Below are 14,526 nucleotides of genomic sequence, written 5' to 3'. Positions count from 1 at the left end.
TCATATTAAGCGAATGAAACTTTGGCTTTTGAATACTTGTTAATTTATTCAAATAGGCAATGTAAAAGGTATTTGATGTAAATTGTACTATCAATTTTCTCACAATATTATTAAAAAAATATACAGTGGAATTGAAAAAGGTTAAAGTCTCGTTTTGAAACCATAAAAGCTTATAGTATAAAGCTCGTCGCACCTCCAATTACAAGTCAGTACAATTATATTTGAAAATAAAATTTGTTTTGAGGGAAACATTGCTAATAATTTATTCAAATAAGCATAGTGAACATTTTTTTATGTAAATAAAATCGTTTTTCAGAACAATAGAAAAGGCTAGACAAAACAGAAGAAAGGAAATTTAATTATAATGCAAAAATGAAATTATACAAACAGGCAGATTATGAAGATTAATAGTTGTCTAAATACAATTATCTACATAACAATGCTACATAATAGAATAATAAAGAGATAATGATTTTTATAATTTTTTGTTAAATACAGTTATATAATTACAAATGTAAATGATGAGAGCAACGACACAACATGTTTATAGGAAAGATAAACAAATAGAATAAAAAAATTGATTCAAAATGTAGACAGGTATTCTACTTCAGATTTTCTCTACCTATAAAAAGAAAATTAGAAAATAAATTTTATTTATAAACTAATATCTTGAGAGAAGTAAACTTTTCTACAATAATGAATAAATAGAATTTAAAGTGAAAAAAGTTCTTAAATTTGCAATAACTTTCGAATAAATTAGCATTTCGAAGAAGAAAAAAAATTCTTCATGCTCAAAGACTGATAGGAACATTTTTCATTAAATAAATACGGCCCTTTCATTACGAGAAATGTCAACTGTATAGTTGGATTTCAGTGGTATGCAGATCGACCCACATAGTATTTTTAACTACAAGTTTAACAATATTTTCGAAGATTAAATTATGTATTTCTTCGTACTTTTTGTATATTTTTTTATATACACTTTCGCAATTTCAAATTCCTAAGTCTTAATTTTTGCGCTGTAAAACAAAGCAAAAAAGTATTTAAAAAAATCTCAAAAAGCTTTCAAAATTGCAATAACTTTCTAGCAAATTAGAGTTAAAAAAATGTGTTTAGTTAATAACTAAGAATAGCCAGCTCTATAGTTGCATTCCTGCAGCCGACCAAGACTCCCATTCGTAATTTTTTATTGCAAGTTAAGTATTCTCGAACTAATATTCGAATGTTATTTTTTTTTATTTCATCATACTCTTAGTGCCATTTTCTACGAACCATGGCAAATTTCTCCCAATACTCGATCCAGTAATTCCCTTGTCTTCTGGATTGGATTCAAAATTACAAGGCTGCGGAGTTGAACCTTAGTAGTCGCACACCCATAAAATTGGGTCGGCTGTTCAACGACAATTATAAAATAAAATAAAACCTTCGTAATTGCATGTTTCTTCATAATCTCAAGTTTTATTTTAAATAATTCAGTTACATTAAAATTTTAATCAAAATAAACATGTGCTTTCCATATGACTTTAAAATGCTAATTTGGCCACGTATTTTACTCAAAGGTTAACAGTTAACGTTGTTCATAATTTTTTTTACATTCGTTGTTCATTAAATTTAGAGCCCCTGAATTGATAGTATAGGAGCCTTAATTAAATTTTTTTGTATAAGATTTAAAACACACGCAATAAACTCTTTTCTGATCAAATAGAGCTAGAAGCTATTAAATATCACTGATGTAATCTTCAAAATATTTGCAAAATATAATCGTTAATAGTTTATTTTAAAGCAATTTTTAACGCTTAACCAATAAGAAAATTCCATTTCATTTTTTCCTTATCCCGTTCGAACAATAGAATGTTCTAATGCTGACATTTTTCGTGCTTCGAACTATTAGTATGCCAAATTTCATAGCTTTTGAGTGAATGGTTTAGGTGTCTATAAGGGACACGCAGATATATATAAATTTTTTACATATACAAATATTACTGCATACTGATAAATAGTAAAGTTTTCATTTCTAAGAGGAGGGTTTTATTTAATCGTTGAGAAATCTGATTGAATATTTGAGAAAAGGTTTATAACAGACTGAAATATCTAGATTTAAATTTTGAATTTTTCCGCAACCTTTCGTTGTCTACTGCTAGAAAACTTCAAAAGAGTTTTCCTCAAATCTACAAAGTCGGCTGGGCTTGTAATTGAAATAGAGCTTCATCGATTGGATTTGAATTGTATGTATATTTTAATTTCAATTACATTCTTTATAGAAGAACATAAGAATTTTTTTTTTTCATAAAATATATTTTTAGCTTTTTTTTTATAGTGTTAACCATTTAAGCTTACAAAAACAGTAACGTTGCCATACATTGAAATCGGAAAAAACTTTATTACTTTAGTGATACGAGCTAAACCACAAATTTCTTATTTATTTCTATGAGAATTGTCCGCTAGCGTGTACAGGTGATTCTGTAACAAAAAACATCTCGATTTGCGTGGCATATGTCTTTCCAGTGCAAGTTGTCATAAAGAAATCGCGCACTTCCCAAAGAGAAATAACCCACACAGTAAAAGAAAAAAAAAATCAAATCCAAAATACAAAAAAAAAAATTATCCGAATGGGGCAGAAAGATTTCTGATTTCTGTTTTAAATTGAAAATACTTTTTTTAGACCCAAAATGGTTAAAAAATAAACTACAAAATAGGTAAAATTTTGATCCATTTCGGATACTTAGGTTATGAAGAAATCGCGCTGATATGAGTTTGTTACACAATCCAATTTGGAATTTTTGTGCACCTTAAATGGATATAATTCAAAATTTGTATCTGTAACAAACCTACACTAGTTCTCAGTGTATTCAAAATGGATAAAAATTATTGTTGGATATCGCTTTTTTCTCCTTATTTTGGATCTAAGAGAGTATATTCAATTTGGAACATTGATGAAACCAGAGAGCTTACTGCCCAATGAGAGTCATTTTTTTTGTTATACTTTAGAGATTATTTTTTCAGTGCATCGAAGAAAAACTGTACAGCCATATTTTGTTGGACATTGCTTTTTAGAAAACAGTTTTTTACAGTTCACAAATTATATAACAGAATTTCGATTTATTCCATTGACTTGCTGAAATAATGTAACTCACCGAAATATTATTCCAAATCTCCATTTTTAATCTCAAAAATATTATTCCGGTATAATTTATTCCGGTGCTAGAGCTGGTTCAGCCTTTAAGTAAACCATAATAGTTTAATCTAACCAATAGGCTGTCTTATAGGTCTCGCCTAAAAGTTTCTCCCCTACCTAAATGATTGATGGAGTGGGCGGAGGAACTCTATTGAAAAACCGCACCTGTTCCCGAAGATCATTACTCGCCAAATCTTTATGATGCCAACGACGATAAAGGGTCTCAAATGGAAAACTGATTTACCTTGGTTTTGAGAGACATAGTTGATTAATTCTTCCTTTAGTGGGAGAGTAAAACTTGCGGAATTTTTCGGATGCACAAGGGATTTTTAGGGATTTGAGTTAAAACATTACACGACATTTCCGAGTGTTTCTGTCATGGGTACCGTTCAAATGACGAGGGGGGGGGAACTCCGATACTAACTTTTTGAAGATTATCTATACATATCGTGTGTCTTCGTATATTTTTATACTTAAATTTAAAGGGCATACTACACTGCATTATCCGATTGAAAATGCTGGGAATAATCAAACTGTACCATTTGCTTTTTTTTTTTTTNTATTTATTTTCTTTTGAAACCTCAAAATGATAGTAAAAAAAAATCAGTAAACCACAATGATAGTTATTTATGGAATTCAAGTGAAGATGCTACCGTTCATAAAAGGTGCTTTATGAATAGTAACATATTACCATTAAAGATGCTTTATGATTAAAATTTTCTTGTTATATTCAAAAAACTCATAAACATTAAAAGACTAGATTAAAAATTTTTTTTACAAAATAATAAAAAAAAAGATATTCGTGGCACTTCAGTTTCATAAAGCAATGCTTTCAATTTTTTTTTCTTTTTTTTTTTAAAAGAATGCTTTCGTTGCTATTGATTCATTTGACGTCGTCGTAAAATGTAGGCGAAAAATTACAAAGGTAGCATATTAATAATTTTTTGACGTAGATTGGAGACTGGTGTCCATTTTAAAAATTTTTTTTTTGATGCACTAGTTATAAGCAAAAATATATTTAGGTATTTTTTAATTATAAAAAACACTCGAATAGTTACTAAAAATTCGTTTAGATTATCAGGAAATAACTTGTGCATTTTTTTTAAAAGCGTTATTCGAAAGTTTTTTTATTTTTTCTAAAATTGTATCAATAATTCTTACTCAAAAGTATATCAATAATTAATTTTGTAATTTCAATAATGAATAATTGTTTTTCTTAATTTAAATCTAAATAAGTGCACATTTGAAGATTGTTTGGAAGTGTCATGTTTAGAAAATTTTAATTTTAACGCAGGAAAAACAATGGTGTTCCATGTTGTATTTCGTAATCAAAAATTATTAAAATGCTGAATATAATATTTTCACTTATTTTGACTTAAATTATTCTAAAATAATGAGAAAAATATAAAAATTCCAGTTAAAAAATTAACGATTTAAAATATAGTAGTGCAAAATAAGTGAAAGAGTAAGAGTGAATGAGTACAGTACGCAGGAATAAAAAGTATTAAAAATTAACAAAACAAAAAAAAAAATTCCTTTATGAGCACCTGTTATATTGGATATGGGTTGATAAGGAGTTGAATTTCCAGTTTTGTTTGTAAAAGAGGGGAGAGATAACACCACTATCTTTATCACTTTTTAAGGTTGGGCGCATGGGTATGCTGAGCTTTACAAATGTAGTGGTTTATCAAAAGTTGTATAGCATATAATTATTTAAAAAAATACCTATTTCAAACAATGTCAACATCTTTGTTTTTTCATTTTTTATTACATTTTGCTAATGTTCTTTTGTATCGCCATTTTGTTTTCTTTGATGCTCGTCCAGATACTTTACCCTCTTTTAATAGTTCTGATTGTTCCACGCAGTTAAACTTTGTCTGCAGTAATTACTTCCTTATAAATACCAGTTTTTTTGGATTCATTAAATTAAAAAGTTCTTTCAGATGTTCTGAATACCCGCCCGTGAATATTCTCCGATAGGCCGTTATTTTTTTAATCGTTTAATAAAAGTCGTCAAGTCAAATTTACCAAATATTCTAAACTTAAAGGGAGAAAAAAAATATTGATCCTATGTGAAATGGAATTAATAGTAGTTTACATATTCTTCAGATTATTGATTATACAAGTCAATCAAATAAAAATTCAAAAATTGAAACAAATTACAGTTTGTGCATGCGTTCAAGACTATTTTTAATGCTTACAAACCTTTTATATATATTTTGTGCATTAGAATAATCTCTAAATATCTCTCAATAGGTAAAAATTAAATTTAAAAAAAAAAAAAAAAAAAAAAACAGAAATTATTAATTTTTGAGGTCTTTTAAACCCTTAAGATGGACACTTTGTCAGTGATCATTTGATTATAGTCTATCAAAATTAATTTAATGTGACTTTAAAATATTCTTAGAGATAGGAATGATTTACTGTAGATTATTGATAGACGCTCTACTTCCACATGTTTGTGCGAGTAATTATTCAACAGAGAATACAACTATTGAGTAACAATAATACATACTGCCCTACAATTATGGGCGAGACACTTTCAGATTTTGACATTTTTATTAATTTCTCAAGAAATACTAAGATTATTTTATAACTTTAGAAATACTTAGGTCATTCGTAGAGTTTAATTTAGCAATAAAAATTTAGTCGTCCAAGGGCCACATTTAATTGTCATTAAATTTAATATGGTAGACAAATTTTAAAAAAATTGAACTTTACAATTGTATATTTTTTTATAGTACACATGAAAAATTAACAAAATAATATTAATAGAATTAGTAGTATATCAATAGAATTATCACTCAAGTAACGCAAACTCAGTTCTTAAAGACCTTTCACAAGAAAATTAGTTCTGAAATTAAGGGTTTCCTTGTCTTCTAAGTTGGCTTCCATGATAAAATAGCAATCACATGGTATATCTTTTCCCTAATCTGCATGATGATTAGTTTGGAGTGGAGACGTGGTTTTCATTACTTTTTAAAAAGTGCATTAAATTCTTAATCACCTGTTTAATATATAATAAATATATAAAAATGTTAAATGGATGAAAATGTTAAATATATAAAAACATTTCTAAAATTATTCCGCGCATGCATAGAGTGAAAAAACTACTTTTAAAGCTCATATCTCGAGAAATTTTTAACAATTTTTTATATAAACTTAAAAATAGCAATTTCAATAGTAATTGAAAATAGTTCCGAAAATTTCGTTGATTATCTGCGGAGTTATAGCACAAAAAGATGCAAGAAAAAAATTACTATTTTATTAAAATTTTAAGTATGGAGGGGTTTGCAAATAACAACCAAAGTTATCAATGCAAATTAAAATCTTTTATTTCATCTATCCATCATCAATCTTTTTTTAATCTTTCATTCAAATTAATTGCTTTATTTTTTGGCATAGGGTGTTCAAAAATACTTGTTTTCGTTTGTAATTCATTGCTGTTCTTTGAAACATTTTTTTTAAGTATGAGAAATTTCATGACATAAACACGACTAAAGTATTTCTTGAGAAATAATTCTAATTGGATTTAAACTACTTTCTTTTAATTCTGCTATTCAAACTTTTTTCAATGTCTCCTACCTCATGAATTGTTGGTCCAGTTTTTATTAGATTTTTCTATGATTCAATGTTATTTTGTGACATCTAATAAAAACTATAAGTTCAACTTTACTTTTAAAAGACTTTTAAAAATATAGTTTACAGGCGTTGTTTATTGAGATATTCTATGTGTAAAAAAAGTTTTCTGTACATTTTTTTTTCTTTCTGTATAAAATATAATTTTATTTAAATTTAAAAACAATTTTGGATTGAGCAAATTGATTTACATTTCTTCATTTCGTATGACAAAAACCAACTAACTATATTTAATTTATTTTAGCAAAAGGTGATTTTTCTGAAAGCTAATAAATTGTCTAAAAATTTATTTGCGAAAAAGAACAACTAAGTTTTAAAAAGAAAGGCTTCAGGATCAAGATTTTTGAAAAAGTAAGAAAAAAACTTAGGATTTGGGAAAAAAAGAGAGTTAATTATAAAACCGCATTTAACAATGTTGTGCTTAGTAATAATAAATAAAATTGACGTGAAAATATTTTGTTAATACCATTAAAGACTATTGAATAATTTCTCACTTCTGTACTGAACATGAATTTAATTTAGTTCGCAAGTCTGTATCACGGCTTGAATATCAATACATAGAAATAGTTTCAATCATTATCCCATAAAATCTTGAGAAAAATAATTATTGTTTCTAATTATGTTTTTACGGTGCAGTTACTATATTATGTTAAATTCTTATATGTGTTGCATTTTCAAACCTCATTCATATGGACGATAAATTTTATGGTTTAAAATTATTAATCATAATAATAACATTATGATCGATTTCATTAAATTTAATTGACGTAATAATTGTACTCAATGAAAAATTAGATTTGAACTACAATTAAAAAAATTCTTAAAGACTTCAAATATTTCTTTAATGCGATTGTTAATAACGACTTCCAATGTTTAGAAAAAAATGTTCTGATAATTGAAATTTAATTTAATTTTATAGTTTATTTAAAATTGCAGAAACACTACATAAATCTATTTCAATTCGCTAGACAAGATAAGCTATTCATGAAATGGCGGTAAGTCAAGATACAGCTCTTTCGCTTCTTTCATTCTTAGAAAATTTTCCCTCTGATAGCTAAGACTTTTCCCTCTCATGACTAAGACTTCCATCTCACTCTTGCGGAGAGGAAAAATCCTTCTTCATACCAGGAAAAATAGTAACCTTGTTATATGAAAAGCGCCAAGAGGAAATAACTATGTATTAAGCCAATTCCGTTCTAGGGGGCTTTTTAACGCACCTGAAAGCAATTATCCTTATCTTGACAGCTGAAGTTTGGGCTCTACAATGAACCATCAAATAGAGTTCATGACTAGTCGACAGGGAAATTTCTTTTTCTTCAAAAGTACTTAAGGTGGACAAAGTTGTCACTTTTCCAGTGCTCTTAATATGGAGCTCATTCTCAAGACCCACCAGACGTGAATCATAGAAACGAAGCAAGTAAAATCGTCGTAGCCCCGGGGAATGACGGTGACCATAGACAGCAAGTTAGGACAGAATACGCTTCTAAACGGAATAAAATACGGTTTGGAACAGAAATCGTTAGCTAAAGGCTCAATGACGTTTGTAGAACTAATCAAGTAACAATAAAGAAATAAAACTTTTTAATAATTAAATTTTTGTAAATTATTATTTAATTTATTTCAAGTCTTTGAAAAGTTTAATATGTTCTTAAAAAAGAACCTTTATGTATTATCCTGACTGTTATTCACCAACTAATTATTACTTATTAAACGCATTTTCGATTAAATTATTTAAAACTTATATGTATATTCTAGAAAAAAATATTTCCATTCATTAATATTTTGTATCATTCCATATTATCCGTTGTTAAATCAATGTTATCCTAATGTTTGTATTCAGAATCATATGTCCATCAATATATCGTAAAAATATTTAAAAAATGGATGTTTAAAGAATCTAAATGTTATAAATCTAGCACTGTGGAACAAAAATAAAGGAATAAATTTCTTTCTGTGACATCGGAAATGCATCAGAAAATGCAGCAGGATACGTCTAGTTGACGTAACAGGGAATAACGATACCTGTCACTTACATGTAAGTTTCCTGTTAATATCTCTCTTTCGTCAGTGAGAAGTAGATTTAGGCTTACAGGTGATAAAGTGTATATGAAATGTTGCTCTGAATAGTCGTAGAACATTTTTTTTTGCGATGTTCTGTCATTAATAATAAGAAATATGATATATGATATCAGGTAGATTAATTGCCAGTGCGTCAAAGAATGAAACAAAGATTTCTTAAGAAGTTGAATATTTTATGTATTTCCACTTCCTTTTGTATGTGAATATGCTTCTTGACTTCGCCATTTTTTTTGTCTTACAACAATCGATAACTTGTAAAGTAGGGATTTTCAACACGTAGCCCACTCAATTGGATACCTGCAACTCAAGAAGAAAACTGCTGAAATCAGATGGTTGCGTTAACGTTACAGCTATCAGGCTTGGTTTATTATCACGCCGAATGAATTTTCAGATTAGATTTAGTATTTGGATACCTGCGGACGACGTCACGCGTGGATGTCGAACTCAATTGGCTGATAAATCGTGACTTAAAGAAATACCACAATTCGGACACCAATCAGATTCAATACATACGCGCNTTTTTATTTTTATTTTTTTTTTTTTTTTTGTGCAGTTATTCAATTCTCTCATTCAGCTTAAAACAATAGTTCGATAAAAGAATGTAAAAAAAGTCTTATTGTCGATGAATTGCAATTATTTCGGACAACAGCTAGCAATGGAAAATTCGTGGTTGATGCTCTTAAAAGTATTGACGAAATAGTCAGTAATATGTTTTATTGAGATTTCATAATAAAAGCTACGGCTGTTTTTTGAAGGTCTGTCACCAAGGAAAATAAAACAGCCATAGTTTAAGTGCCTTGAAGCAATGTTTTTGAACTATATATATAATCTTGCATTGAAGAATTGTCCGGGCTTTAGAAAAAATAATTTAAATATTTTAAAAGTTATTATACTTTTTTTAAAAATCGCCAGCTTGGTGATATTTTCCCACCTAGATGAAAATTATCAAAATTACTGCCTTATTCCCAATTTTTGAAAATTTTCATGAGCCCAAATAATGCAGCATTGGAGTAAGTTTTTAAATATTAAAAAATTAAACAACAAACGCTTTACATTTTCACGAAACTGTGGCTTTACTTTATATTGACGTTTTGTGCAATTTTCAAACTGAGCGTAGACAGCTCTGGCTTTATATAGGTTTAATTTGACCTAAAAGTCTTAAGTAACAGTTGCAAATTCACAGAAGTTATTAAAATAGCATGTTATTCACACAAAAAAAAACACGTCATATTACCAAGAAGTAATCGGAAAACAGCCTTAAACAGCTGCTGATTCTGAATAATGCTTATATTTGTATTCTACGCACTAAATATTCCCTAGATTTGCGTTATTACTCTCTATTTAAATAAAACTATTAATCTTTGTTCAACGAATGTTTGGTCACCACATTATCTTAAACAATACATTTAAGAAAAAAGAAGAACTATTTATGTTTCGCGTCGCATTTTTAGGGTAATACTACATTTCACGTAAAGAGAAATGATATTTTGTTACAGAAATATTTCATAAAAGCTTAAAATACTTAAATACTCTCTTAGTTTCATATAACACTTTTTGATACTAGTAAACCTACAGATATTTTTTTTAAAGGAAATTTTTGTCGAGTTTCATTGGTTCGATCGGTTATTATTATGAATGCACAAAATTGTAGTTTTAGATAAAAAAAAATCTTTGTTAAAAGTATCTACTAAAAACTTTTGTAACCATTTTTAATTCCTGTCACTACACAGAACCATAAGTTTTAAAATTTTTACTGTATATTCAATTTAAATTAACTTGTTATCAGAGTTTAAAGTTTAGAGCTGTGTTATATTCCCATTTTTTAAGAACAGCATAAGACACTTAGCATATTATTTCGGCCAAAACTCTAACTTGAAAACAGAAACATATTTGACAGTATCATTTGGAGGATACTTTGAGAGTTTTCAGCGACAAATATTTCGTGTGCTACTGATGCTTTAGTTAACACTAGGTTTACGAACGTTTCTTATATACCTATCTCTACGAACACGCGTCAATTTGACGCATGAACGAATACACATAACAGCGCTTACAGAGATGCCAACTTGCTAAGGACAACAAATATATATTTTAAAGTGGTAGTTTATCAATTCTGATTCTTGGTTCAATAAATTCAATTTAGTTGATTTTTATCCACCACTATTTCTAAATAATTTGTAGGCTTATATATTTCACCATCGTTTTTTTAAAATTATTTTGGCGTATCCGGAGCAATTGGCATTTCTGCACTTAGCAATGTAATTATTTACTATATGAAAAAAAAATGAAAATATGAGATATAGATTTATGAAATATTCTAGTATTTTACTTTTCAATACTCGATCTAAGCAACTGAAACCAACAAAATCTGACACTCTGACATCAATTGACATTCTGCGTTTGTTCTTTCTATTATTGCTTATCGGCAACAGTTGTTTATCGCTTGCTTCATTTGATATAACGATATCGAATCGAAGTATTGTGGGTACATTCCTATTTATTATTGATGTGATGCTTGCATGCTTACTCAAAATTTTGTCTAAATTACGATCGCATCAAATTGACGCATATTCGTAGAAATAGGTATACCACAAAGAGAATTTCAAAATTTCAACGCTCTTGAAGAAAATAGACATCAATATATATTTACTTCGATCAATGGATAAAAGTCATTACAAGAGATAAAATAAAAATGCACACGGGTTTTGCAATTTTCCTTATAAAATTGGAAATGCGTCAAAATGACGCGTCCCGTAAACCTAGGAGTTAAACGAAAACAGTGTCCAACTTCAAATTTAGTCTGAAATGGTGTTCATCCCTTAGGTAATGCATTTCCCCCGCTTTATAGTGCTCTAGATAAGTTGAGAAGTATCATGTTTTTTCCGTTTAAGACAACTACGGAAATAGATGAAAAGAAATTGATTCAGTATAGTAGTACTATTTCAGTTTTTAGCAAAATATATTATTTTATTTTATATATGTCGTTAAACAGCAGATCCGATATTTGGGTTTACGACTACTAATGTTCAATTCCGTAACCTTGTAATTTCGAACCCAATCCATAAGACAAGGGTATTTCTGAATCAAATATTGGGCAAATAGTTTGCTTTATGTTATCGTAGGCTCTAGGGCTCAAATTAACTAGCACAAATGAAGCTAGCCTTTCTAACTTCCCATTAGTACGTAACATTCAGATAAATAGATAAAAAGTTATTAAAATGCTTAATTTTTTTATTTTGCGAGCTGTTTAGTTTGATCAACTCTAAAACATGAGCAGTTCATAATAAATTAACAAGAACGCTTTTCTTTAAAGGCAATGAAAAGAGACTATATAAGATAGAAAAGATTTATTAAGAAGGAATAGATTTTTAAAATATATAAGAAGGAAATATTAATGTAGGTTGCTGCTGCAAAAGGAAAACGATTTCCAACAAAGAGGCAAATTAAATTGCAATGATTCGACGTGCTTAGAATAATCGAACAAACAAATAATCCCCATCTGGAATGTGGCGGGGAAAAAATGTTATTTTTAGTAGATGTGAGCGAAATATTTGAATGAGAATACAGAGTAAATAGTCTTAAGAAATATAAGATAGTGTTAAGGAAACAACCGAATCCCCAGAAAATAATTATATACCACTAGAAAATGATAATACGGTTATGAACCTAAACTTGTCTCAAGGTACTAATATTACAAGAACATTTTAAAAATTAATTTCAAAAATTTGAATCTCGAAACTACAATTTTTTCAACTTAAAAATTTTAAGATAATTAATAGACGTAATTTTAGAATAAATTTAATTTTTAATAATTGAATAATATTCAATAGTCGACATTCATTTTTCAAACCTTATCTGCTTCTACAAGTCTTTCTGAAAAATGGTGCCACCTACATTTTGGATTAAAACCATAAGTTTTTTTTGAAAAGGCAGTCAAATCTTAATATTTATGAAAATTTTAAAAAATTTGTAATGACTGTGGAAAAATTATAGGCATTGAATTTTACAAACATTCCTTACAGCGAGTTAGACTTTAAGGAATTTTTACGAAAAGAGTTATTGGAAAAAAGTGATGATTTTTAAAATTTTTTTGAAAATTTTAATAACTTTCCACTAATTTTTCTAAAAAGTTATTGTAAAAAAGTGATGATTTTAAATATTTTTTTAAAATTTTTAATAAAATTATAACAACTGAATGTTTTAGGCGAATGTTCACTTTGTGAATTTAACTTAAAAATGAACCTAAAAAGCTTTTACTAAAAGTATATTTCGTGAAATGGTGCATTTCGACTTGAAAAGTTTTCTTGAACTGGCACCTGAATATTTACATAGTTTCTATATATTATATATCTTAGTTTCTATATATTCTCTCAATTGTCTCAATAAATCAATACAGTTCTCATCTCGATAAATCAGTAAATTTGCTGCCCCCTCCTACTATATTTGTGAAATCAACCTACTGATTTGTACGGTCTTATTATGGAAAAAAGAAGCGGTTAAGGGCCTGTATGTTTTTTCAAATAATTTTTTTAGCCATTCTCTCGAGAACTTCACCATGTCATGATGTATGAAATGTGGAGTATGTATTATCTGCTGGTGAATTTTCTTTAGATTATAAAAAAAAAAGTCAGATTAAGAATCAGTAATAATTTTTGATAGCTTTTTTTTGTTAATTTTTGAGGCTCGTTAAAGATTATGGGCCATAAACCCAAACTATTATTTTTTGGTCATAAATGATATCTACAAAATTTACACTGTAAAATAACGCTATTGGGTTCCGATAGTTTTCCAAAAAAGTTAACATTTTTATTAAGATGATGCTAATTTGACGACTAAGGAGACTAATGATACTAATAAATGACTAAGGGGACATTTTACGAATTAATTTTACATGTATGAATCACGAAAAAGTATTTTTAAAATAATTTCTAGAAATTTTATACTGTAAAATGGATTTTCATTTTAGCAATAAAAATTTCTAAAAAAAAATTATAATCAAGCCTCATTTTTTGTTAAACATTTAACTATATTTTAATTAAATAAATAAATTTATTAAAATGGGCGCTTGTTTTTGAGGGCTTGAAACATGTCGATTATTATTTGCAATTTGAATATTTTTGAAAAGTATGAGGTTTTCAAAAGTAATATTTTGAAGTTTTTTTGAAGGTATTCTTACGAATCAGTACCGTGACACAGATATTACTTAAAGAAGGATGATTTCTGAGATAGTATAATTTCACCAAACAATTTAGAACCATTAACAAATTATAATATAAATGAATTGCTTTTTCCTTCTTTTCTGTTAATTATGATTCGGTTAAAAATGATTGTTTTGTCCCGTTTATTATTCAAAAGGACAAAATAGGTCACAAATAAGGCAAATTTGGTATTTGGGATTTTTCGGACAAGCGGTTATCAATTTAGAGGCTGGGACATATATGTCCCGGCCGTACTTAATGGTGAGATACATATGTCCTACCTGCAGTGATCGACTTACTACAAGCACATCTATCATTCCGGAAAAATTTATTATATGGACTTTTTTTTTACATGGTATGATACAGGGTAAAGCAATTTTTGCACAACCCGATATTTCACATTGGACAACTCATACTTCTTCTTCTTTCTATGTT

The 14,526-nt window shown here is 28.1% G+C and overlaps 1 protein-coding gene across 1 annotated transcript in view; it reads right to left on the bottom strand.

The window, feature by feature from the left end:
* Positions 1–337: 337 nt before the first annotated feature.
* Positions 338–14,526, bottom strand: part of LOC107449653 (uncharacterized) — a 202,462-nt gene continuing 188,273 nt past the window's right edge. The window contains exon 4 of the mRNA XM_043047945.2: positions 338–622. Within this exon, the coding sequence (XP_042903879.1) occupies positions 619–622 (4 nt within the window). The 3' untranslated portion in view covers positions 338–618. The remainder of the gene's footprint in view (positions 623–14,526) is intronic.

The sequence above is a fragment of the Parasteatoda tepidariorum genome, chromosome 6, assembly GCF_043381705.1.
Source record: "Parasteatoda tepidariorum isolate YZ-2023 chromosome 6, CAS_Ptep_4.0, whole genome shotgun sequence".
Lineage (NCBI taxonomy): Eukaryota > Metazoa > Arthropoda > Arachnida > Araneae > Theridiidae > Parasteatoda > Parasteatoda tepidariorum.
The sequence above is the reverse complement of the archived record's forward strand: the minus strand, read 5'-3'. Positions and strand labels throughout refer to the sequence as shown.